This window comes from Hyperolius riggenbachi, chromosome 7 (genome assembly GCF_040937935.1).
Source record: "Hyperolius riggenbachi isolate aHypRig1 chromosome 7, aHypRig1.pri, whole genome shotgun sequence".
Classification (NCBI taxonomy): Eukaryota; Metazoa; Chordata; class Amphibia; order Anura; family Hyperoliidae; genus Hyperolius; species Hyperolius riggenbachi.
The window spans coordinates 179,782,907-179,810,209 of NC_090652.1; the positions used below are offsets into that span (position 1 = coordinate 179,782,907).

General features: G+C 45.5%; 1 protein-coding gene across 1 annotated transcript in view; it reads right to left on the reverse strand.

The window, feature by feature from the left end:
• The window catches only part of COL5A2 (collagen type V alpha 2 chain), a 1,703,177-nt gene that overhangs the window by 220,951 nt on the left and 1,454,923 nt on the right, over positions 1-27,303 (reverse strand). Inside the window, exons 39-41 of the mRNA XM_068247348.1 lie at positions 24,464-24,517; positions 15,713-15,874; positions 11,037-11,144 (exon numbers count right to left, since the gene is read on the reverse strand). Coding sequence (XP_068103449.1) covers positions 11,037-11,144; positions 15,713-15,874; positions 24,464-24,517 — 324 coding nt within the window. The remainder of the gene's footprint in view (positions 1-11,036; positions 11,145-15,712; positions 15,875-24,463; positions 24,518-27,303) is intronic.

Sequence of the window (27,303 nt, forward strand, 5' to 3'; positions counted from 1 at the left end):
CCGCTACCCGCCGCGCCGAGCCGCCCCAGACCCCTGCGCAGCCTGGCCAATCAGTGCCAGGCAGCGCTAAGGGGCGGATCGGAGTTCCCTCTGACGTCACGACGTCTATGACGTCGGTGACGTCATCCCGCCCGGTCGCCATGGCGACCGGGGAAGCCCTGCAGGAAATCCCGTTCTCAACGGGATTCCCTGCATACTCTGATCGCCGAAGGCGATCGGAGTGGGTGGGGGGATGCCGCCGCTTAGCGGCTATCATGTAGCGAGCCCTGGGTTCGCTACATGATTTAAAAAAAATAAAAATAAAAAAAAAGTGCGGCGCTGCCTCCTTGCCGGATTTTTTAGACCGGCAAGGAGGTTAAGGAGAGCCTGTTGCGAATGCCCAATACACATTCCTCTCTGGACGGTAGGCTGGAGGGAGTCATCTTGTTTGAATTTCTGTGCAATTACCAGTTTGCGTACAGATTTAAATGAATCTATAATAAAAGAGAAAAAATCAAAATTTTGTGTAGGGCAAAAATTAAGTCCTTTCTTCAGGAGTACATAACATTCCGGTGGTATATCAACCACTGAAATATTCACAACGTGTAAATCTTCTTTATCTAATTCTCTGCTTTCCGTTTCTTTTTGACCGGTTTGAGGATACTCGATCCCTCCCAGCTGACTGCTTTCAGTCTTCTTACTAGTACTTCTCCTTCCTCCTCTTCTGATTCGTTTTCTAAAGGGGCTGCTGCACTTACACATTCTTCTTGCTCACTTGCTCCTTTTTTCTTATCTTTATTTTTATTAAATTTCTTGGGGTTTTTTTTTTAAACGGTATCTGGCCTCCTTTTCCTTTGTTATCTTCACTTTCTGACCCAGAATCTGTGGTCCAATAGCCCTTTGCTCTGGGGTTCCTCCTTAATGGAGCTGGTGGTCCCCAATTAAAGATCTTTTTCCTATCAAAATCTTCCTTGTCTCTATAAAACTTCTTTAATTTACGGGTTTTAATCTCGTCCTGAATTTTAAGGATCTTAGTTTCAATTTTAGAAGTTACTGTAGAAAATCTATCTTCGCTTACTGACGGCTTAAAATTAGTTTTGGTGTATTGCAATTCATCCGACACTTTGTTATATTCTTTAACCGTTCGGGCCAAAACAATGTTTTGTAGCCTCTTAGCTAGATCTAAATAGGCAGTTGTCCATTCATCGACAAAAACAGGGTCGTCTCTGTACTCTGAGGGTTCTCTATATGACCTGAAGCCTCTTGCCACTATGCCCACCTTATTATACCTCTTCAGTGTAGCTACTGTCCAGAAGAGTTTAGTCTCCTGTTCACTGAGTCTCCCCAATCTCAGCTCTAATACCTTCGCACCCACCTCCTTATTTGCCTGTGTAGATTTGGCTGTGTTGGAGAAGAAATTTCCCAAATCCTCTCTACCTTCAGCCACCTTTTCGCTCACTAACATTAGTGAGTCAAAATCAATTCCAAGCGCATCACTTGAAGTTTCCTCATCAAGGCTTTCCTCTATATGCTCATTAGCTGCCGAAGTCATCATGGGGTGCTCAACACAGAAACAAAAGAAAAAAGGATACTGCAAATGTTACTCAATCAAGGCAAAAAGCAGCCGTGTGGCACATCCCACTTTATGCATATAGACAATCCTCAGTGATTGCTACACAGGAAATCAACTGAATGACCCACTATATGCACTTCTTAGATGAATGTCACTGATGTGTGCTCCGCATAAGACATCAAGAAGAAAGATCAAACAGATGTGTTTCTGTGTTGAGCACCCCATGATGACTTCGGCAGCTAATGAGCATGCTGGACCCTTGAATTATAATGATATGAAATTGATCATTGGTAAATTGCATTACGTATTAATATGTATTTGTCTATTTGTTTGTCAAGGATAGGGTAGATCTGTATTCTCTGTGAATGGATGAGATATATACTACCAAATAGGGTCATTTTGAAGATCATGGTGTGATCTGGTTTGAGGTAGTAAAATGTATGACCAGTAGTAGTGGTCTTTTTTGATTATGTGAGCCTGAGAGTAGGCAGTGTAAGATCTGTATGGCTTCACTCTTAATGACCGTGTGCCCCTGAGCTAGATGCCCATCTGATCTATAATAATAGAATTACCTCATTTTTAGCTTTAATTTATGTCCCCTAAGTGTTTTTAAAGATCACTCATATCAAGTAGCACTTCACGTATCTCACCGTTGCTATGGACACGGGGATGCGTATTTTTTTAAGAGAGATATGGTGACCTTTGTTGTAGCAAACTCATACGGACGCAGAGCGGGCTGTATTAATGTGCCTGCTGCACAGGTGCCCTTTTTTGGCTGCACTGTGCGCTAGTTTCCTAGGCGCCGTTATATACATATTGTTTTTAGTAAACTTGCTACAGTGGTGCCCCTTTCCACCGATTGGTCCCTTGGTAGAGGCGGAACTTGAATCTCCGCCTTCCAGCCCTCTGAATGGGGTCCCCGTATCCAACGCAACCAGCTCCAGCACAGAGGAAGTGATGCGGCCGGAAGGGGCGGAGCCTGGTGCCCCGTCTTAACTCCGGAAGCTCACGGCCTCCATTGTCAGTGGTACGCAGTGTGACCAAGCGTCAGGAGATGCGAAACGGCCATCTCTAGCCACTCATGTGTAATGCCTGCAGGCTCATGCGTCCGTTTGAAGAAGTGACAAACCTGGTGAGTCGCAGTGAAGGTGCCATCAGCGACTTGATCCCATATGCTTTCTTCCTGGAGCGTGCCGCGCGTAGAGTGGTGGATCGAGCTGTAGAGCATGAACAGGAAGAGGAGGAAGAGTGGGAACAATCATTAGCAGAACCAGATTTGTCATCAACACCTGCGGCAGCACAGAGGAGGGGAAGGAGGAATCGTCTGGGGAAGAGGAGTCAGATGAGGAATGTGGGGTTTTTTTTAGGAGGCAGCGGAAGAACAACCGCAGCAGGCATCGCAGGGGGCTTGTGCTGCTCACCTTTCCCATGGTATTGTTCGCGGCTGGGGGGAGGAGGAGAACTTACCTGATATCATTGAGGAAGAGCAAGAGGAGATGGATCATTGGCATCCAACTTTGTGCAGATGGTGTCTTTTATGCTGTCCGGCCTGTTGAGGGACCCCCATATAAAAAAACTCAAGGGGAATGACCTGTACTGGGTGGCAACGCTACTATATCCTCGGTATAAGCGCAAAGTGGTGGAGATGTTACCAAATCACCAGAAGGCAGAAAGGATGTAGCACTTGTGCAACAAGCGGGCAAGTATGCTTTACAGTGTGTTTAAGGGTGATGTCACAGCACAACAGAATAAAGGTGCCACTGCCAGTAATCCTCCTCCCATGTTCACGCAGTCAAGGACAGGACGCTCTAGCGATCTCATGGTGATGTCGGACATGCGGACATTCTTTAGTCCAACGCCTCGCCTCAGCCCTTCCGGATCCACCCTCCACCAACGCCTCGACCGGCAGGTAGCCGTCTACCTGGCCTTAAGTGCGGATATAGACACTCTGAGCAGCGATGAACCCCTGAACTACTGGGTGCGCAGGCTTGACCTGTGTCCAGAGCTGTCACAATTTGCCATCCAACTTCTGGCTTGCCCTGCCTCAAGCGTCCTGTCAGAAAGGACCTTCAGCTCAGCTGGAGGCATTGTCAGTGAGAAGAGAAGTCGCCTAGGTCAAAAAAGTGTTCAGTACCTCACCTTTATCAAAATTAATGAGGCATGGATTCCGGAGGGCTACTGCCTGCCCGAAGACTAAGTCAGTCCCCACACACAGCATCTCTGCCTGCACGCCATGTGACTGCCTGCCCCAAGACTAAGTCGGTCTTCACATAGCATCTCTGCCTGCAGGCTGCTTGACTGCCTTCTCTGCCACCACCAACAGGGTCCAGGACTCCAGGCGGATTCCTGAATTTTTAAGGCCGCTGCAGCGGCCGCTAACGAAACCAATAACAATTTTTTCTGGTGTGTGTACATGCCTGCCTAATTTTTGTGGCTGCACTGCGGCTGCAACAACAAAACAAAAGACATGTACATGTGTCAATTCCCCTTCGTGATCGTTACCTTGCCACGGTGAAGGGGCTTGCGTATCACAATGAAGCAATGACTGGCTATATGAGTGTGTTGGGGGGCACACCTGACCCAAGATAATAAGGTCGTTGCTTCATTGTGTAAGAAATACGATATTGCTGAAAATATTGCATCAACAATGGGATATTAATAAAGACAACAATACCGATTTCTCGTAATTGAAGCTCAATGTCATTGGCAGAAAGGATGCAGATTTGAACTTTATCTCCGCCTAAGGTCAGTTAAACAGGAAGTGAGTCTTTTGTCTTAGAAACATGTGCTCTAAGGATGGATTTTCAAACAGTCCAATTCTTACAATTGTGTACAGACCAAATTCGATCAGCTGGACAGTTACTGTTTTCAAGCCCGACCATATGGGCTTGAAAACCGCCATCGCCTGCACTCTCGCCATGGTGCACACCAGTCCAGCACTTTTGCCATCACTACACAAACAGCTGTTTGTGGTGCGTTACACAGTGAGTTTGGTCTGTCAGTGTGAAGCAGTACACTAATTACACTACCTGATTGATGTATACACACGCAAGAAGTTTTAAAGCACTTTATGCCTCCAATTTAGCAATGCAATGTGATTTCTGCCCTTAAAACCCTGCTGTGCGTCAAATCCATAATTTTCCCCAAGACTTTTGGCATGTATCCCACTCCGCCATGCCCCCCTCCAGGTGTAGGTGTTAGACCCCTTGAAGCATCTTTTCCTTCACTTTTGTGGACAGAAACAGTGTTTGAAGTTTTGAAAGTTCGCCTGCCCATTGAAGTCTATTGCGGTTTGCATGGTTTACGCAAACGCAAACTTTTATGGAGGTTCGCGCACCTAAAATCGGAGGTTCGAGCCATCTCTAGCCATCCCGTGCAGCGGGACATCCTTTCTTGGCAACCCAAAATGATTCATACCCTTCACAAACTGTCACAGTCTGTGGGAAAATTCAAAGTTTCAGACCACTTTAAAGTTACTTTAATTCAAACAGCAAGTCATTTTTTGATGGGAAATGATATAGGTGTCTTCCAAAAGATAATAAGACGATGAGAGGCATTATTGTGGGAAAAAAAACATTTCTCAGCTGTTATTTACATTTGAGCAAAAAATGTTCAGTCCAAAATTATTCATACCCTTCTCAATAATTAATAGAAAAGCCTGTATTGGCTATTACAGCAATCAAACGCTTTCTATAATTGCAGACCAGCTTTTTGCATGTCTCCACAGGTATTTTTGCCCATTCATCTTTAGCAATGGGCTACCAATCTTTCAGGTTGGAGGGTCTTCTTGCAATGACCCTGATCTTTAGCTCCCTCCACGGATTCTCAATTGGAATTCAGGACTCTGGCTGGGCCACTCCAAAATGTTAATGTTGTTGTCTGCTAACTATTTCTTCACCACTTTTGCTGTGTGTTTTGGGTCATTGTCATGCTGAAATGTCCACTGGTGCCCAAGGCCAAGTTTCTCTGCAGACTGCCTGCCCGTTGTCGATGAGAATCCTCATGTTTTTTTTTCATGGTGCCATTTACTGTGATTATGTTCCTGGTCCATTGACTGAAAAACACCCCCAAAGCATTAGGTTTCCACCACCATGTTTCGCAGTGGGGATGGTGTTCTTTGGGCCAAAGGCTTCTCCTTTTTTACGCCAAATGAAGGAAACATCAGCGTGACCAAACAATTCAATTTTTGTTTCATCTGACCATAACACAGAAGACCAGAAGTCTTTTTCTTTGTCCAGATGAGCATTTGCAAAGGCCAAGTGAGCTTTTGTGTGCCTTATCTGGAGAAGTGGCATCCTCCTTGGTCTGCATCCGTGGAACCCAGCAGTGTGCAGGGTCCACTGAATTGTCTGCCTTGAGACATTGCCATCAGTAGAGCCCAGATTCACCAAGATGGATTTTTTTTCACTTCTCTCATTATCCTCCTGGCTAGCATCGGTGTCACTTTTGGCTTCCGGCCAGGTTCATACTGACCCACCGAATTACCGTTTTTTTCTACGGTGAGACATTGCCATCGGTAGAGCCCAGACTCACCAAGATGGATTCTTTTTCACCTCTCTCATTATCCTCCTGGCTAGCATCGGTGTCACTTTTGGCTTCCGGCCAGGTTCATACTGACCCACCGAATTACCGTTTTTTTCTACGGTGGGCCTTTTAAAAACTGTGTGACGTCACTGTCACATGACCCCAAGAGGCCCCTCTCCTGTATTACATTAAAAAGCCGGCGCAGGAAATTTCTTTTTACCAGCACGTTATCTGCCGGTAAATTAGTGCAGCCACACCAGAATGCCCCTGCCCATTATTACCGCCAGTGTTTTTCTTTTAATAACTATTTTTGCCCCATCAGGCTCCCCTGCGCACCAGGACGCACTATGCTGTCATCAGTTGTGGCGCCTCGCCCCCTCTATTACCCAGCTGCTTGAATGACGTAAGCCTGAGCGTCCTTTCACTGCCGGGAGATTTGAGGCTGTGATGAGCATCTGCAGAGCCACAGGGACAGAGGCAGAGCAGGACCAGAGCTTTTACAACCTGGGATGAGTGAGTAAACAGTCAGCTGCGATATAACATAGATAAGCTGACTTGCTCACTTCTGCGGATGCTTTGTACATCTGTGCTATACTTTGGGGGGGGGGCAGGAAAGTTTCGGCCTGGGGGGCCTTTAGTGTCCCAGTCCGACCCTGCTTCCGACCACGTCCTCTGAGATTTTCCACAGTGCAGAACATATTGTATTTTTTTTTAAATACTTTGCACTGTAGCCACTGGAACAACACTGAAAACATTTAAAAAATGGCCTTGTAGCCCTTCCCTGACTAGCAGGTAACATCCTCTGCTCTCTCTCTCTTATGAAGATCAGCATCATCTGCAACACGAATCATCATCTGCAGCACTGACCAAGTACGATAGCGGCGTGCAGACGCAGCGGCTTCATGATACCCACATAGGTGCTCTCTTCTATTACTTTTCTTCCTACCGACCTTCACTGCCTCACAAGCAAAAGCAAGCATCCACTACAATCACCTGGAGCTTCTACAGATCGGATCAAGCAGCACAGGAGATTACTTTAACATGGAATCAATACCGCAGGAGATTCTCAGATCATCGGGACTTACGTTAACTACTGCTATCCTCAGAAATAGACGAGGTAAGCGATCAGGACTGCTAACTAGACACCTATATCATTTTCCGTCAAATAATTACTTGCTGTTTGAATAAAAGTAACTTTAAAGTGGTCTGAAACTCTGACATAACATTCAATAATGAATTTTCCAACTTTTTATTACTCATACCGTTATCATATTATTAGTAATATTGTCTGTCTACAAATTACAAGTTTCCAAAGTGTAGTTGATCTTGCCCTGAAACCTGCCATTACATTTTATTCTTTTTCTAGTATAACTGCTTTTTATTATAGATGAAAATCTTCTAATGAGTTATTCTGAACTCTGTGCGTGCCTGAAGCTGAGGCAGCTTTTCAGAGAGTGTTTGTTTTACATTCCAGTGTTGATACATTTGTGTTTAACAAGTAAAAAAGATACTGTTATCTCCAGTTTGGATGCCGATTTGAAGCTGAATAGCAGGACAAAATGCTTTGTTTAACCATTTTAGTGATGTTCTGCTAGAATTTTTTTTTTCTGGGAAAGTAGCTGTAAGAAATTTTTACAGCTAAGTAGAAATGCTGACTTTCAGACCACTTCAAGTCAAAATTTGCCAGGGGTATGAATAATTACGGGCAGCACTATAGGTGCTGGTGTATGATACATGGTTATATGTTGTTCTTTTCTTTTTTTCTTTATAAATGTTGTTTTTTCCTGTTCTTTTTTCTCACCAACTTACGGAGTTGACTTCCACAATCTGAATATGGTTGGGCACTCCTACAGCATGTGGAACAAGGTGCCTATATGGGCGGAGCATTTCCAACAGAGGGGTGGTGCATTAGGCATGATGGAGGTTATCCTTTTTGGTGACATATACTGTCTAGTAACAATAATCAGGAACTGTTCCCAACAAAATTTACATCTAGATAATCGTGTTAGTCTTCTATTAGCTTGAACAATCTGTAGGACCGTAATTTGAGTGTTCAGGATCTGAACATATGACCATGTTTGTGCATATTTGAAGAGGGGAGAATTAGGGGAGGAATTATATCTATATAATTATATATCATTATACCATAAAGCTATTGCTCCGTGGGTTGGGTTTGTGAAATTCAGCATCGTAAGCAGGGCCGACATCAGAAATTTTGGGGCCCCTCACACATCAGGCCTGGGCCCCCCCCCCCTCCTGAGCCCACCCATTGGCTGCTGAGCCCGCCCAATAGCCACCCCGCCCATAGCGTAAAAAATGTGCATGGCTCTGACACCAAAGAAAGCGGCGCGCACAGCACGACGCAGTGAAAAAGTGTCCCCCTCTGTGTCACCTCAGTTTGTGCAACAGCGAGGTTAGTGTTAGGTATAGTGATGGGAAGGCTTGTGTTAGGTGAAGTGGCAGTGAAAGTAGTGTTAGGTGTAGCGGTGTGTAGGCTAGCGTTACAGCCAGGTAGTGGCAGTAAAGCTAGTGTTAGGAATAGTAGCAGGGATGGGCCATTCCCTGCTCATCTTCCATTAACAGTCACACAGATAAGAGCAGAAGTAGCACTGGGGCTTATGCCTTCCAGCGTTAGATCACTGATCTCCTCCCACTGCAGCCACTAGGCCTCAGTCTTGGTCTGAGTCTCACGTGACGTGCAGAGACGCTTGGGCTGAGAGGAAGGCTTACATCTACTGGATGTAATGGAAGAGCATCCGTGACCCGACGCCACTGGAAGAGGCAAGACCCAGCATTACTATTGCTGCGCTGATTTGTGGGTCTGTGGTAGGTGATAGCCAAGGGAGCAGAAGATGGAGGCCCTGGTGAAGGTGGAAAGAAAAAAGTCCAGGTGCCTAGGCCTGTTAGGGATCAGATGAGCACTTGTCACAGGAGGATGGGGGGCAGTAACTTACAAAAAGGTGACCCATGAAGGTTTCAAAGAGGGGCATTGTGATCTGTAGGTACACCCCATAGAGACTAAGTAAAGCTGTAAAAGATAGAGTCAGACATATAGAGAGCTAAGAGGGTGGGGAGAAGAGACAGAGAGAGAGAGAGGAGAGGGAAAGAGGAGGGATGAGGAGGGGTGAGGAGAGAGAGAGAGGGGGGGGGGAAGAGAGAGAGAGAGATAGGAAGAGGGGAAGCGAGAGATAGGAAGAGGGGGGGGGGGAGAGAGGGAGAGAGAGGGGGAGGGAGATATGGGGAGAGAGGAGGAGGGAGAAAGAGGGGAGGGAGGGAGGGAGAGATGGGGGAGAGAGAGATGGGGGGAGAGAGGGAGAGATGGGGGAGAGAGAGATGGGGAGAGAGAGGGAGGGGGGGAGGGAGAGATGGAGAGAGAGAGGGGAGGGAGGGAGAGGGGTGGGGGAGGGAGAGAGAGAGGGAGGGGGAGAGAGAGAGATGGGGAGAGAGAGAGAGAGAGAGAGAGAGATGGGGGTGAGAGAGAGTGGCTTACCACACAATTTGCTTCTCCATTATATAATGAAGTAGTGGCTCAGGCCCTTCTCTCCTGTTTTTACACCAGTGTAGCTCTCCTCTCCTCTCCATCCAGTGGCAGGCTGGCTGGCTTGTTTTCTCCCCCTCCCTCCAGTGGCTGATGTTATCTGTCTGCCGGGCTGCATTCCTCTCTCGTCTGGCTGTGACACACGGCAGTTGCAGGAGCACACTATCTGCGTGTGCTGATGGCTGGTCTCCCCTCCTACCTGCTGTCTCTTCTGATCTGCATGCTGGATGCTGGAGGATGAGGGGAGAATGGTGCAGGCTGTACTGCATAGAGGTCTCCTGTCCTGGACAGCGCAGAAGTCGGCAGCTAGTGTGGTCTCCTCCTGGGGATGGGGACTGGCAGAACGCTGGCAAGCACAAGGGACACTGTCACTCCTTGAACTGCTTGGCAGGCATGGCAGAGACAGTGGTGATACCTGGCTACACTGGCATTTCTTGCCAATACAGAGCTCCGCAGCGCCTCTTTTTAAATGCTGCTTCACCCTCCTCTGTGATTGGCTGGCATCATCACATGCTGCAGCAGCCGCCCGCCCGCAGTGTGAATATAATCATCTCACGAGACATGACATTGCTGGGAGCAAGGGGCCTGTAGCGGAGCTGCAGTAAGTGAGCAGGGGGACCTATAGGCTGCCCCCCCCCTGACGGCGTAAGTATTTGACTGTTTAAAACCCAGGAAATCTGCATAGCTGAAACAAAGTCCTTTATTATTCTTAACTAACAATAAGTACTTACTTTAAAAAAAAGTTACCACGCCAATATCCTCAGAAATGTTCCCACGCTAATATCATCTAATCTTGCAACCTTAATTGAAGATCTCCGTAAAAAAACAACAACAACATGATGCCACTGTCCTCCCAATGCTCCACCGCCAGCTCCTCCTGTCCTCCCTGCCCCAACACCTATCACCCCCGCCCATGCTGGCATCTAGTGCACCCATCAGTGGGGGTGATCCTTTCTATCCCTCAGGAGGAGTGCACCCTCATGGGTGGGGGAGCCCTCAAGGGAACTATAAAGATGCTTTGCTCTCAGCTCTTTTGTGAAGGTAAGTATTTACTGTTAATTAAGAATAAAGGACTTTTTTCATTGTTGCATTTTTATTTCATTTATCCGGAGTACTATGTACCCCATACTTATTTCTATTGGTATCAGAGGGCCCCCTTCTTAAAGGTAACCTTAACTGAGAAGGATATGGACGTTCCCTTGCTCCAATTAGTGCAGCTTTGGGAATCGTTAGTAGTGTGTGTGTAGGCGCATGTGTGTGCACGAGAGTGTGAGCCCACATGAGGATCCACAAGAGCATGTGTATGCACAGGATTGTGTGTTCACGTGCAAGATCACGGACATGATCATACATAGTTCTCAGGATAATCATACCATATCTCCTATATAACTTTGCAGTGCTTGATACATTTTAGATACTTACAGCTGAACCTGGAAGACCTGGCATGCCTCTTTCTCCTCTTTGACCAGGCATACCAACTATACCTCTTTGGCCTGTTGTACCAGCTGGACCTGGTGGACCATCAGGGCCCTAATAGATAAGAAGAAAAGAATCAGCCTTTTTGAACAGTGCAGATACACTCACTGTAATTATTACAATTTGGTCCCTTTATTCTTATTATAAAAAAAGGGTGATATGCAGTTTTTGCATTTACAATACTGTATACGAGTTTAACCTTTATTATTAGACAGTTTCAAAGGATTAAAATTTAAGACAAACAACAGCAGGTGCTAAAATGCTATAACTAAAACTGCATAGAATACTGTACCATTGCTTGCAAAAGTATTCGGCCCCCTGAAGTTTTCCACATTTTGTCACATTACTACCACAAACATGAATCAATTTTATTGGAATTCCACATGAAAGACCAATACAAAGTGGTGTACACGTGAGAAGTGAAACGAAAATCTTACATGATTCCAAACATTTTTTACAAATCAATAACTGCAAAGTGGGGTGTGCATAATTATTTGGCCCCCTGAGTCAATACTTTGTAGAACCACCTTTTGCTGCAATTACAGCTGCCAGTCTTTTAGGGTATGTCTCTACCAGCTTTGCACATCTAGAGGCTGAAATCCTTGCCCATTCTTCTTTGCAAAACAGCTCCAACTCAGTCAGATTAGATGGACAGCGTTTGTGAACAGCAGTTTTCAGATCTTGCCACAGATTCTCGATTGGATTTAGATCTAGACTTTGACTGGGCCATTCTAACACATGGATATGTTTTGTTTTAAACCATTCCATTGTTGCCCTGGCTTTATGCTTAGAGTTGTTGTCCCGCTGGAAGGTGAACCTTCGCCCCAGTCTCAAGTCTTTTGCAGACTCCAAGAGGTTTTCTTCCAAGATTGCCCTGTATTTGGCTCCATCCATCTTCCTATCAACTTTGACCAGCTTCCCTGTCCCTGCTGAAGAGAAGGACCCCCAGAGCATGATGCTGCCACCACCATATTTGACAGTGAGGATGGTGTGTTCTGAGTGATGTGCAGTGTTAGTTTTCTGCCACACATAGCGTTTTGCATTTTGGCCAAAAAGTTCCATTTTGGTCTCATTCGACCAGAGCACCTTCTTCCACATGGTTGCTGTGTCCCCCACATGGTTTGTGGCAAACTGCAAACAGGACTTCTTATGCTTTTCTGTTAACAATGGCTTTTTTCTTGTCACTCTTCCATAAGAGCCAACTTTGTGCAATGCACAACTAATAGTTGTCCTATGGTGAGATTCCCCCACCTGAGCTGTAGATCTCTGCAGCTCGTCCAGAGTCACCATGGGCCTCTTGACTGCATTTCTGATTAGCGCTCTCCTTGTTCGGCCTGTGAGTTTAGGTGGACGGCCTTGTCTTGGTAGGTTTACAGTTGTGCCATACTCCTATTTCTGAATAATCGCTTGAACAGTGCTCCGTGGGATGTTCAAGGCTTTGGCAATCTTTTTGTAGCCTAAGCCTGCTTTAAATTTCGCAATAACTTTATCCCTGACCTGTCTGGTGTGTTCTTTGGACTTCATGGTGTTGTTGCTCCTAAGATTCTCTTAGACAACCTCTGAGGCCGTCACAGAGCAGATGTATTTGTACTGACATTAGATTACACATAGGTGCACTCAATTTAGTCATTAGCACTCATCAGGCAATGTCTATGGGCAACTGACTGCACTCAGATCAAAGTGGGCCAAATAATTCTAAATGGTAGCTTTCTAAAGGTCAATTTTTTGCAAAAAGTATTTTAGTGCATTCTTTCTTTGAAGAGACCTGTAAGAGACTGGATATCAGAAAAAGGCCACAAATCCAGAACCGGGAGACATCCGGATAGCTCTATCTGGATATCTCCCAGTAAACCTGTGCTGGTCAATCTTACCTGTCTGACGCCTTCTTCGTCCGTCCCTCGGCGCCTCCCACGATGCGGTCCAAGCGGCGGCCACGTGATTACAAACACTTCCTCCTTCCGGGTTGAAGGAGGAAGTGTTTGTAATCACGTGACGCGCATGGAGCGCATCGTAGGAGGCGCCGAGGGACGGACGAAGAAGACGTCAGATAGGTAAGATTGACCCCCCCCGCACAGGTTTACTGGGAGATATCCGGATAGCAACTATCCGGGTATCTCCCGTTTCCGGATTCGAGCAGCACTGCTCATTAATATTAAAGTAATGCCACATATACCTTATTTGATATTAAACTGGATACACAGGAATCCATTTTTCTCAAATGTTTGCACTAATTGTTGCAGCACCATTTCTTGTTTGTATAGCCCCAGAAGTAACTGGATATCAGAAAAAGGCCACAAATATCACAATTATGGAAAAAAAAAACATCCAGGGCTATTCAAATATGGTTAGTTTGTAAGGTTTTGACTTGTGTAATTTTCCTTACATTTTCCCAAATATGAACATTATTTTAAAAATTATATATTTTGTAAAAATTTTAAAGAGAACCCGAGGCGACATTTTTAAATCTTAATAGGACACAGAGGCATGTTCTGTGCACAATGACATGCCTCTGTCGCTGGAGAGACACGTAAACAGTGCACTTCCTATTGCATAGACTGGCCCCGACTGGCTGAACTAACGGGCCCCATACCGGAGCAGAAGAGTGAGGACAGCGGCGTGGGAGCGATCTGTGCCCATGGGGCTGAAGGAAGCCCCAGGTCGATCAGGTATGTATAAATCTTTTTAAAGTACTCATCTCTGGTACACTTTAACTTTATTGTAACTCTATTGTATTGTAATTTTACTGTTTATGTATTATATTTTATTACTGCTTACATCTCTTGAAAGCTAATGGGAACCCATATTTAAAAAAAAAAGTCAGATACTCACCTAAGGAGTGGGAAGGCTCGGTCCTAATGAGCCTACCCTCTCCTTTCCCGGTGCCCTCGGTGGTGCGCTGGCTCCCCCATTCACATCCCCCGCCAAGGGGACTTCGGAAGTCTTCGGGAGCCGAGTTCTCCTGAAGACAGGTGGCTCCATACTGCCAGGGCCGGCCTGCCCATGAGGCGGGGTGAAACTTTTGCCTCAGGCAGCACTTCTGGGGGGGTGGCACCCGCCCATCCGTGGGTGTGGGGGGCCGCCCGAGCTGGAGGGGATAGCGGGCAGGAAGGGGGTACTGGGCCTAGCGGCGGGGAGGGGGGTCGGACCCCCCTCTCCCTTACCTGGGTCCCCCGTCCTCCGCTCCCCTCCAGCTTTAAAGAGTTAAGTTGCCGCTGCTATTGTAAGAGGCACGGGCGGGGATCACTCACCTTTTCCGTGTTCCAGCGTGCGCTCCACTGACGTCACTTCCTGCTACGCCGCCCACTGTATTGTAAGTGGACGGCGTTACAGGAAGTGACGTCAGTGGAGCGCACGTTGGAACGCGGAAAAGGTGAGTGATCCCCGCCCGTGCCTTGTACAATAGCCGTGGCAACTTAACTTTTTAAAGCTGGAGGGGAGCGGAGGACGGGGGACCCAGGTGAGGGAGGGGGGGGGGGGCGATTTCTTCAAAGTTTGCCTCAGGCGGCAAAAAGTCTAGGGCCGGGCCTGCATACTGCGCACGCGCGAGTGCGTCATATTGGGCGCTCGCGCATGCGCAGGGTAGAGCGGCCCGTCTTTGGGAGCACTCAAGCTCCCGAAGCATTTCCGAAGCCTCCCTTCGGCCGGGAAACAGCGGTATTTGACCAAAACGGTTGAATACCGCTACGAGGGAGCCAGCGCAACAGCGGGGACCGGGAGAGGAGAGGGGATGCTCTATGGGACCAAGAGCCTCCCTCTCCTTAGGTGTGTATCTGACTTTATTATTTACAGTTCGGTTCCCATTCACTTTAAAGCAAAACTGAACCATAAAATAAAAAATAAAAAGATTTTTACTTACCTGGAACTTCTTTCAGTGCCCAATAATCTTTGTGCCTCCTCAGTTACTTCTGTGTCTCTTCTGTTGTGCTACTGTCACCCATCTTTGCATCTCACACAAGGTCCCTTGTTGCAGCTATGGCACATGCTCTGCCCTGTCCCTGTCTTTCCTTGATAGAGCTCCCAAGTTGCTGTGCAAGGCAGCCATGACCAAGAGCATTCTGCACATGCATGGCTCACAAGGAACTGTAATTAAGCAGGCACAGAATGGCCCCAGCCATAGCTGCCGCTCACAGCCACTTGGGAGTGCATTAGAGGAGGTGCGCAGATGAAAAGGAGCAAGGGTCCTAGCTACAGGCTAGGGGCCATAGTAGCACTCAGAAGAGGAAGAACATGTAGAGGGGCCAGTTAGTTTCTTTTTGTTCAGGGTTGCTTTTAGATCACAGTAACTGGCTGTAACAGCAATCATTCACAAAAAAAAAAATCAAACACAGATTGGCTCAGAGAACGCATGTTCCCTTGCACCAATCAGTGCTGCCTTGAGAGCCATATGGAGCACGCATGTGCGCGCAATTTTGCACAGCAGACATGAGTGTACAAGGATGTGAGACTTCCATCCTTGCACAGACACAGGTAAGAAAAGTCCTCCCAGCAGAAGTGGTTAAATAAAAGAAGAAAACCTTAACATAAGCTTAGTAAGAAGGCAACCGCTGACACTGCTCAAGGTCCACTGACACATCAACAAAACTTAAAACACATTTAAGAAATTTGTTTATAGAGTATCATACTGGTTGTCCATCATCGCCAGGATCTCCTTTGTCACCCGGACTTCCAGGGGGTCCAGCAGGGCCTCTGTCTCCAGTTCTACCATGTGCACCAGGTTCACCACGAAGTCCTGGAGGACCTTCCTTGCCTGAATCACCAACAGGGCCAGGAAGGCCCACGGCTCCCTACCAAGAAAAAAAAAAAAACCTGTGTAAAATGTGTAAGAACACATCTGGGCTCCAAATCCACACAAGTCGTCATTATATAGGTAAAGAATAAACATTTCTCATCACATAATTTGCTTTGGACTTAACAAATAAAAAATGTCTTTATGTGCTAACACATATAATGCATATAAGCAGCTATCCTAAAATTAATGGGTGGCTGGTATTAAGGATCATCATAGTTTTTAATTCAGTTCAGTGACGTGCAACTTTAAATTCAGGTTACTAATTGTAAAAAAAAAACGGCTACTCACCCATTTTGTTATGAATATAATATCATGGTTTTTACAGTTTAAGTGCATGTACATGCTTTACAAGCACACTCATATTAGAAGCTAGGACATTGTTGGTGTGTGTTTATTTTATTCTTTTAAAATGCACTCTGATCTGCAATAAATCTTTTTTTTTTTATCCTGGCTCCTCCCTGTTTTTCATGCTGTCAGAAAAATGGTCCTGCCCATGCCCATTTCTAGCCCCGTGCGGGGCGTGCCACCGCCCGGGGCGCTGTTTGGAGGGGGGCGCTGTAATGGAGGGGGGAGCCAGAGCCGCGGAGAGGGCAACCCGACCTCTCCCTCCCTCTCCCGGGCCGCCCTCCGTGCTCCCCCCTCAGATGTATAGTGAGCAGCAGCAGCCAGGGAGGGAGCGCCGTATACAACTCACCTACCTGGCTCCAAGCGCTGCTCTCTCGTTGCCGGTCTTCTCCTCTCTGCATACACGCTTATACACACGCTGCTTCCTGTTTAGCCGGAAGCAGCGTATGTATACGCGTGTAGGCAGATGGGAGAAGACCGGCGACGAGAGAGCAGTGCTTGGAGCCAGGGAGGTATGTTGTATACGGCGCTCCCTCCCTGGCTGCTGCTGCTCACTATACATCTGAGGGGGGAGCACGGAGGGCGGCCCGGGAGAGGGAGGGAGAGGTCGGGTTGCCCTCCCCGTGGCTACGGTGCTTCCCCCCTCCATTATGGGGGACAGCTACCTATCTAACCTATCCTGGGGGGCACCTACCTAATCTAACCTACGCTGGGGGGCAGCTACCTATCTAACCTATCCTGGGGGGCACCTACCTAATCTGACCTACGCTGGGGGGCACCTACCTAATCTAACCTATGCTGGGGGCAGCTACCTATCTAACCTATCCTGGGGGGCACCTACCTAATCTAACCTACACTGGGGGGCAGCTACCTATCTAACCTATACTGGGGGGCACTTACCTAATGTAACCTACACTGGGGGGCAACTACCTATCTAACCTATACTGGGGGGCACCTACCTAATCTAACCTACACTGGGGGGCAGCTACCTATCTAACCTACACTGGGGGGCAGCTACCTATCTAACCTACACTGGGGGGCAGCTACCTATCTAACCTATACTGGGGGGCACCTACCTAATCTAACCTATGCTGGGGGGCAGCTACCTATCTAACCTATACTGGGGGGCACCTGTCTAATCTAGCCTATACTGGAAGGGGGGGCAGCTACGTAATCTAACCTATACTGGGGGGCACCTACCTATCTAACGTATACTCAGGGGCACCTACCTATCTAACCTATACTGGGGGGCAGCTACCTATCTAACCTATACTGGGGTGGGCAGCTACTTATCTAACCTATACTGGGGGCACTTATCTAACCTGTATTGGGGGCACCTACCTACCTAGCTAGCCTATACAGGTGACAACTATACTGGCTACCTATATTGGAGACACCTACCTAAATGACCTATACTGGGGGCACCTACCTATCTATCTAACCTATGCTGGGGGCAACTATTCTGGCTACCTATATTAGAGGCACCCACCTAGCTAACCTGTACTGGGGCACCTACCTATCTAACTTATACCGGGGGCGCCTGCCTATCTAACCTATACTGGGGGCAACTATACTGGCTACCTATACTGGAGGCACCTACCTGGCTAACCTATAGCGGGGGCAACTATACTGGCTCACCTATGCCTGGCTACCCATACTGGGGTACCTATTCTTGGCTACCTATACTGGGGGGACCTATACTAAGTGAAACTAGACCTGGCTAACCTATACTGCGGGCACTCATACCTTGCTCCGGGGGGGGGGGGGGGGCGCAATTTTTACACCCTCGCCCTGGGTGCATTTTAGCCTAGAAACTGCACTGGTCCTGCCCCCTCCCCACTTGACTGCATTAACTGATACCTTCCCCTATTTTACCATATTTACTGCACTAGATCAGATTCAGAGAAGAATTCGCTGGTCGACTAGTAGCCGCAGTTCTCCTATAATGGAATTTAAGTGGTCTGAAACTCTGACATAACATTCAATAAAAATGTGTTTTCCTATTTTTTATTACTCATACAGTTATCATATTTGCTTTTGTGCACAAGTAATATTGACTGTCTACAAATTACATGTTTCCAAAGTGTGTTTCCAAAGTTTAGTTTATCTTGCCCTGAAAGCTGCCATTGCATTTTATTCCAGCTGCTTTTTTTTTTTTTTATTATATATCAAAATATTCTAGTGAGCTGTTCTGAACTGTGTGTATGCTAGAAGCACAAGGAGCTTCTCAGATAGTGTTTTCAGTTGTTTACACACAAATGTAACAACATTGGAATGTAAATAGAGATACTGTTATCTCCAGTATGGATGTGGATCTCAAGCTGAATAGCCTTTCCATTGCAGGACAAGGAGCTGTGTATAACCATTTCAATGATGTTCTGCTAATTTTTGTTTCAGGGATAGTAGCATTAAAGCTGTAAGGAATCTTTTAGACTCAGAGTAAAGTAGAAATGTTGACTTTCAGACCACTTTGAGACATTCTGAGGTTCAGAGGAGCACAGCAAAAAGCATTACTTATTTATTTTAGGTTCAAACCTTCTTTCGGTGATGCCTCCATTCTAACATACAATTTGGTTAGGCTCCGCCCTTAGCCCCTTCAATTATAAGCTACTATGGATGAACCAGGATAGGAAAGTTTTAATTAGGGGAGTATATGAATTTTCCTTTTTAGTGTTAATTAGTGACTGATGAGCACAAATGTCCCATAGTGGTAATTTTGCACTGACATTTGCAACTACGATGCAAAATCGCAATTCAAAATTTTTGGGAAAATTGCAGTTTATTTAATCTGTAATTGTAATTAAGAACTGTAATTTCCAATTTTCGCATAATTTTGGCTTAATTTCGTACTAACTAGTGGTTAATAGCACAGCCCCCATACATGCTATCGTCACCAAAATTACTACATATGTTAAAGATAGTGGGTATAAATCAAAAAATATTTTTTTAAAAAGACCTTGTAGTTTTTGAGAAAATTGATTTTAAAAATGCCAGTTTAAAAAACATTTTTCCTTTGCATTTTTACAAGGTCTTTTTGAGAAATATTTTTTTTTGACTTGTACCCACTATTCTCCTTAACATATGTAGCAATATTGGTGACAAATAGCATGACTACGCATCTGTATTGTGATTACACTTTCGTCTGGATTGACTCAGCCCATAGGCATCAGGTGACTATTCAACTATACTGTATCTGCATTACCTTGCTGTGTTTGGTGAATGCTATGTGCCAGGTTGTATGCTACATCTACCTGCAGGGTTGTGTAGTTTGTTGTTAGGCAGAACTGTACGCAGGTGTTAGGGCTGGGTTATAGGTCAGTCATATGAGCATACAGTCTGACCTACAGCAAGTAGCCAGACAAGCCTGACAGCTCCGATGGGCTAGACACATACCTTTTTTTACACATACCGCTCTGGCGGGAGCTTATCTCGACGAACGGGGGTACTCGGTGGGGGACACAGACCTCCTTGAACACAGACAGTTTAACCTCCTTGGCGGTCTGAAGGTCTAAAAGCGGTGCAATTTTTTTTCACTCTTTCAGACCCTAAAACCTGAAAAAAATCATTCTGGCAGGGAGATCTGCAGCAAAATAAAAAAAAAATTACCTTCCTGGGCTCCTGGGCTGCAGTTTTCTCTTTGCCCACAAGATGGCGCTAATATACATATAAACAAACTTCTCTATATTTCTCTAATGTAGAGAAGTTCGTTTTCAATGTTAGCCCTGCCCCCGATGACATCACGCTGCCACCACGGCTCTGCTGCCACCACCACGGCTGCGCTGCTCCAACTGGCTGCCGGGTCCCCGGAAGAATAGCGGGGACATGGGGGATCCCGGCGGCCAGGGAAAGACCCCACACTGCCGGGGAGAGAGGCTGGAGTCCCGCTGCGCAGCGAGATCGCGCGCGGGACTCCACAACTACAGGTAAAGCTCTGCAATGCCTACCCCGACCTGAGCTCGGGATCACCGATAGCAGCTGCTTTTTTCTACCCCGAGCTCAGGTCGGGAAAACCGGCAAGGAGGTTAATAAGATTCGTACTTGCTAAATATGTCAAATGGCTGCTCACAGCACTTTAAGATGTTATAATGATTTATCCTGTCAAGCTGTAAAATTCATTTCCTTCTTTCCAATAATTAAATGAAATAATAAAAATGAAGACCTCCTGCATTTCTGCAAAACCCATCTTAGCTGTGAGTTTTCCTACTGCTGTTTGATTGGAGATTGGAGGAAAACTTCCTTTCAACTTGTGAAATTAAACCATGGGCTTACTTCAGATTTATAGACGATATCCTATTAATCTGGACAGCATCACAGGAAGAATTAATCAGATTCCACAAAAACTTCTCAGAGTACCACAAGAACATCAAGTTAACGCTCAGCTTTTCAACCTCCCATGTCAGTTTCCTGGATACTACAATTTATATACAAGATAGAATTTTACAAACATCCATATACCGTAAACCAACTGACCGGCATATTTACCTAAAATGGAAGAGTTTCCACCCAGAACACACCAAAAAATCTATTGTTTACAGCCAGGCTCTGAGGTATAACCGAATATGTTCTAATTCAGAGGACAGAGACAGACAACTTATGTCACTGCGTAAAATATTCATAGATCAGGGATATCATCCACAAATCGTTGATGATCAAATACACAGAGCAACTTTAAAATCAAGAGAGGAACTGTTGAAGTACACCCCAAAGACTGAAAACAACAGAATCCCAATTGTGGTAACCTACAACCCAAAATTAAAGACACTGAGGAAGATATCAAAAGCCCTACAACCAATACTCCATAAAGACAAACGCCTGAAGGATGTTTTTCCTGATTTACCACTGCTTGCTTTCAGACAACCTCCCAATTTGAGACAAATGATTATCAGAAGTGCATTATCTACACCAGATACTCCAGGCACATTACCCTGCAATAACACAAGGTGTGAGACCTGCCCTTATATCTTGAGCACAAGCCAAATACAAATACCAAACTCACAGAAATATCATCAAATACAAGACCAATTTTCCTGCGAGTCATCCAATGTTGTATACATGATACGCTGCATGAAATGCCCCTCAAGAGGAATCTATATAGGAGAAACAGGACAAAAACTGCGCACAAGAATGAACCATCACCGCTTTAAAATTAATGAGGATAAAATGGACACACCAGTGGGCCAACACTTCTGTGAACCAGGACACAGCATGCAAGATCTAAAAGTACTTGTTCTTAAGGGTAACTTCAAAAATGATCAATCAAGAAAAGTTTCTGAGTACAAATTTATGAAAATGTTCAAGACATTAACAGAAGGTTTAAATTGTGGAACAGGATTCATGACACCTTATGTAACATGATTGATTTGGCTTCATGATCTTCAGAAACCTGCTGGATTTCATGTATGGTTGCACTAACTCACTGGCTCCAGCCTGCTGATCACCTGACACCTAACGGATAAACAGTAACCAACACAACTGTCATCTTCGTGTTTACCATTTATCTGCATCAGTGTTTTACTTCAGCTTACATCTGGAAATATGCCTGAAGAAGGGGACTAGATCCCAGAAAGCTTGCATCATTTAACTCTATTAGTTAGCCATTAAAAGGTATTATTTCTTACAAAACGTTGTTTTTTTTCTACCTATATAATTTGTTTGGCTAACACGGTACAGAAACTTTTTTGCTACTACCTACTGCTGTTTCTAAGCTACCTTGATAGCGCACTGCAGACTGCACTCAATATTATCTGATGTTTGCCGAGAGGAACACTAACTGGCATCAAGACAGTTCCTGATGCCTGAGTTGGCATCTGTCAGAGACGTCATCTACACATACAGGTCTGGCAGAGCACAGCCATCACTAAAATTGGGGCTTTCTTTTCCCACCACCGGCTTAAACTCGGGTTATCCCACCACCGGCATATACTCGAGTCGGCTTATACTCGAGTATATACGGTACATGAAATCACTTGGCTTTACAGATACATATGGGCAAAATTTTGAAAATTTACGTGAAATTTTGCGTAATCGTAATTAGCTGATTACGATCATCACTACTGTTGAGGCACATAACAATAAAAGCAGCAGTTTCACTTGACTATCAATGAATTCATAAACAAAACGAAACAATGATACAAGGTTGAACTAGTCTAAAAATGTAGGCTTTGTTATTAACGGCTAAAGTTGGAATTACAAATAGATTACCGTATATATTCGAGTATAAGCCAAGTTTTTGGTACCAAAAAAGTGGTCCAGAGCGGTATGTGTTATTAGGGTCTGTACCCTGCCTGCCTCAGCGGTAGTGGACTGTGGCCTGCCTGCTGCACGGTAATTAGCTGTGTCCTGCCTCCCGCATGGTAATGAGCTGTGTCCTGCCCGCCTTGCAGAAATTAGCTGTCTCCTGTCCGCCACAGCGCTAATGAGCTCTGTGTCCCGCCCACCTGGCATATGCAGAGTAGTGCACGTAGCATTCATCTACCTGTGCACGCCACCAGGCTTTCGCATTCGCTTCCTTGTTGCAGTCTCATGTCTATGACACTCTCTAGTGGCGCCTCATGTTGTGTACACTACTGCATGGTGACAAGTCTGTGACAAGCAAACTAATGAAGACTGGCGGCGTGGACTGTTGAGTGCTTTGCTGTGCACTATTCTGCATATGCCAGGCGGGCAGGACACAGAGCTCTTTCACACATACCGCTCCTGTAAAACCTCACCGCATATGGTGGTGGAACGCCGAGACCCTTGTCGAGGCGTAAGCCTCTGGGTCTCGGCAAAGCTCTGATGTCAGTGGAGTGCATGGCGCTCCTTTCCTATTGGCCAAGCTGAGGATGAGTCCTCAGTATGCACTCCGCCACTGTTAACAATAGCAGCATGCGTACCGGCGTGTCAGCTGACTTGCTGACACGCTGCAGAATGATTGGTTGTTTTAGATTCCATTGCTTTTGATTGGTTAGTTCTAGTATAAGAGAAAGGTGAGCGCCCTCAGTCTTCGTCCTTGATAGCCTATGCTGGGCTTCTAACTGAGATTGCGCTCACACCAAGTGCCTTGTCTTGCTGCAGATTTCTGTCTGTCTTGACCTTGCATCTTACTGGATTTCCTGTTGCCAACCTCGGATTGTTAAAGGACCTTGCATGAACGCTGCCTGCCCTGATCCCGGCCTGCTTTGACTACGCATCTGTATTGTGATTACACTTTTGTCTGGATTGACTCAGCCCATAAGCCTCAGGTGACTATTCAAGTATACTGTATGTATCTGCATTACCTTGCTGTGTTTGGTGAATGCTATGTGCCAGGTTGTATGCTACATCTACCTGCAGGGTTGTGTAGTTTGTTGTTAGGCAGGACTGTACGCAGGTGTTAGGGCTGGGTTATAGGTCAGTCATATGAGCATAAAGTCTGACCTATAGCAAGTAGCCAGACAAGCCTGACAGCTCCGATGGGCTGGACACAGACCTTTTTTACACATACCGCTCTGGTGGGAGCTTATCTCGACGGACGGGGGAACTCGGTGGGGGACACAGACCTCCTTGAACACAGACAGTTTAATAAGGTTCGTACTTGCTAAATATGTCAAATGGCTGCTCACAGCACTTTAAGATGTTATTATGATTTATCCTGTCAAGCTGTAAAATTCATTTCCTTCTTTCCAATAATTAAATGAAATAATAAAAATGAAGACCTCCTGCATTTCTGCAAAGCCCATCTTAGCTGTGAGTTTTCCTACTGCTGCTTCTAAGCTACCATGATAGCGCACTGCAGACTGCACTCAATAGTATCTGCTGTTTGCCCAGAGGAACACTAACTGGCATCAAGACAGTCCCTGATGCCTGAGTTGGCATCTGTCAGAGATGTCATCCACACATACAGGTCTGGCAGAGCACAGCCATCACTAAAATTGGGGCTTTCTTTTCCCACCACCGGCTTATACTCGGGTCAATATTTTTTCCAGGTTTTTTTTAAGGTAAAGGTTAGGGTGTCGGCTTATACTCGAGTTGGGTTATACTCAAGTATATACGGTACATGAAATCACTTAACTTTACAGATACATATGGGCAAAATTGTGAAAATGTATGTGAAATTTTGCGTAATCATAATTAGCTGATTACGATCATCACTACTGTTGAGGCACATAACAATAAAAGCAGCAGTTTCACTTGACTAGCAAAGAATTCATAAACAAAATGAAACAATGATACAAGGTTGAACTAGTCTAAAAATGTAGGTCATGATCCTATTACTTACTGCAGATCCAGGTGGTCCAACTCTGCCAGCTGAACCAGGAAAGCCTGTTGCCCCCTAGAAATAGAATTGAAAAAAAAATGTTATTATGCAGTAGGGATACAATAGAAGGTTAATTCAACAAAGAAAAAAATGGTGAGGAAAAGTAAAGATTTATCTACTTTGTCATAACAACTTTATCAAGAGATACTGCGTACACTTGGCAAAGTGAATAATCACAAATATTCCACTTTCACCTAACATTTTCTTTTGCTTTAGTTATGCAGTTAACTTTTTAATTTGATAATACACTATTTTAGCCAGGGCCGTTTTCTGCCTTTCTGTCACTCCAGGCAGAAAAATCTGTGCCCCCCATACACACTTAAGGTCAAAGGAAGGGTTCCCACACAGCCTTTTTCCTGGAACCTGTGCCTTGACAAAGAGGATTTTACTGGCCCCGAAACGATTGTTGGCTGTAACAGTCAGATGCTTTTTATCGTGCTTGTGATGGCACAATAACTTTGCACAGTTCCTGGATAAAGCCTGTGTGCGGACCCTTCTTTTGATCTCTTGAATGTGCCCAGCATCAGCACTCACTCTCTCTAGGGTGCTAACTGTTAGCACGCTGTGAAAAGTGCTTTGTGCGAAATTTCGCTTGATAACGCAAAAATTCGTGTTCGCGCCTTAATGTGAATTTTTCGCACGTTAACGGTCGTGTTCGCACAATAAACTGAACGTTAATGCCCGAAAAATTCGCATTAACGCGCAAACGTGGATTTTTGCACGCAAAAGTTGTTTTTCTCTCGAAAATCGCTTTCTTTGCACAAAAACGCAGTAAAACGCGTGAAAACCCGTGCTAACGGTTAGAACCGTTTTGTGAATCAAGCCCTAGGTGTGTAATCCTTTCAATCGCAATTACAAACATCAAATGCAGATAACGTCAGACCAAATGGGGTAGCATCTCCCCCACAGAACAAACGCAGATAATCTGCCCCCACAGATCAGATATCATGCCGCCCCTATACCCTCCCCCCTTAAATCACATGCAGATAATGTCCCCAACTGATCAAAGGCTTCCTGCAGATCAGATATCATGCCCCCCATAAATCACATGCTTGCCACACATCAGATATCATTCATATCCCCATAAATCACATGCATATAATATCCTCCAGACCCCTACAGAACAAATGCAGATAATCTGCCCCCACAGATCAGATATCATGCCCCCCATAAATCACATGCAGATCTCGGTTTCTATTCAGCTGTTTCCAGTCACGGCAGGAGTGGAAAGGGGGGGAGGGGGCAGAGTAACACCAGGAAGGGGAGCCCATCCAAATGGCGACCTTTGTTAAAGAAGAGGATAAAATAAAATCCATGAGAGAGCTGGGGGTTATTTGGTATTTAGCATTTATTTGCACACATAGTAAAATATTATATATATATATATATATATATATATATATATATATATATATATATATATATATATATATATATATATATCTCCAGTCCAGACCTCAGGGATCAGAGCTTTAACAGCAGCATCAGGCAGTGCTCAGTGACTCTCACACTGTGCACGCAGATGCCCATGCTGTGCTTGTTTTGCAGGCCCAGATTTACCTCACATGAGCCTATAGGCACAGATGTCCTGTCACCTTAGACTTCGCCCTCCATGAACCTACAAACCTCCACCGAATGGCACTGCAAGTGTGCTGCCTGTCCCACTTGTCACATCTCCTTTACTTCCCTTGCCTGTCATAGGAGGCTACAGCCAGGTGCCCCTTAGTATTAGGTAACCAGAAGTACCCTCAATATTAAGTAGCTAGAGGTGCTCCCAAGTGGTTGCTAGAGGAACCTCAGTATTAAGTAGCTAGGGGTGCTCCAGACTGAAGGGAGATCTCGTCAGTGGAATACCGAGAGCAGTGTGAGTAACCTCTTATTTACACTCTCATCAGGAGGGAGGAAGGGAGGCACTTGGGAAGGGGAGGGAGCTGCCTTTCCATCATTAAGCACCTGTAAGCACTTGTCTACAGTGCCTTATGGTAAATCCAGCCCTGGCTGCTAGTACTTCCTCCTCGAGTATCCTCCCTACAACATTACAGTGCTGTGATTGGCTGACCATAATGACAGCCGTCCATGGAGTTCAGCACTCACTCTCCTCTCTGGCTTCCTCCTGACCACACCCCAGACCTTCTCCTCTTAAGTGTCAAAGGTCAGGTCATATGGCCTGCTTGGCAGCTGCTAACCCAAACTTCCGTGCGGGGGCTGAGTTAAAAGAAGAGGAGAGTGTTAGTCCAGGGGTTGATTGGTCCAGAGGGCAAGTTCTGCATGAAGCCGCAGCCGAACTTTCAGATAATGATACATTTAAGTAAACACAAGATAACAACTGAGGAATGTGATGCATTCTCTGACTTTGCAGGAGCTGCTGGAGACAGAGAGACACTGAAAGCTTGTCTCCCTGCAAAACAGCAACAAATAAAACCAGTTATTAATAAAATGCAAAGTCAGTTCACAAAGCAAAAAACTGTACTGAAACCAATAACTTCTAAATTAATAATAATACTTATGCACAAATGCAAATATGATAACCGTATGGCATATAAAAAGTAGGAAAACATGTTTTTATTGAATATTATGTCAGGGTTTTAAACCGCTTTAAGTTCAAACTCTTCTGCCTCCCCCCCACAAAAATAATATTGTCCTGCCTCCTTGATATCCCGATCGATCCAGAGGAAGGCAAAAAAACAAAAATCAAAACCTTATAATATGTAGGCCAATTTGCCATAAAGTGTACATGAGGCGAATCACAGGTGGAAAAACACAAACTTACCTTTAAAAGGGGGAAGCCTCTGCATCTTATA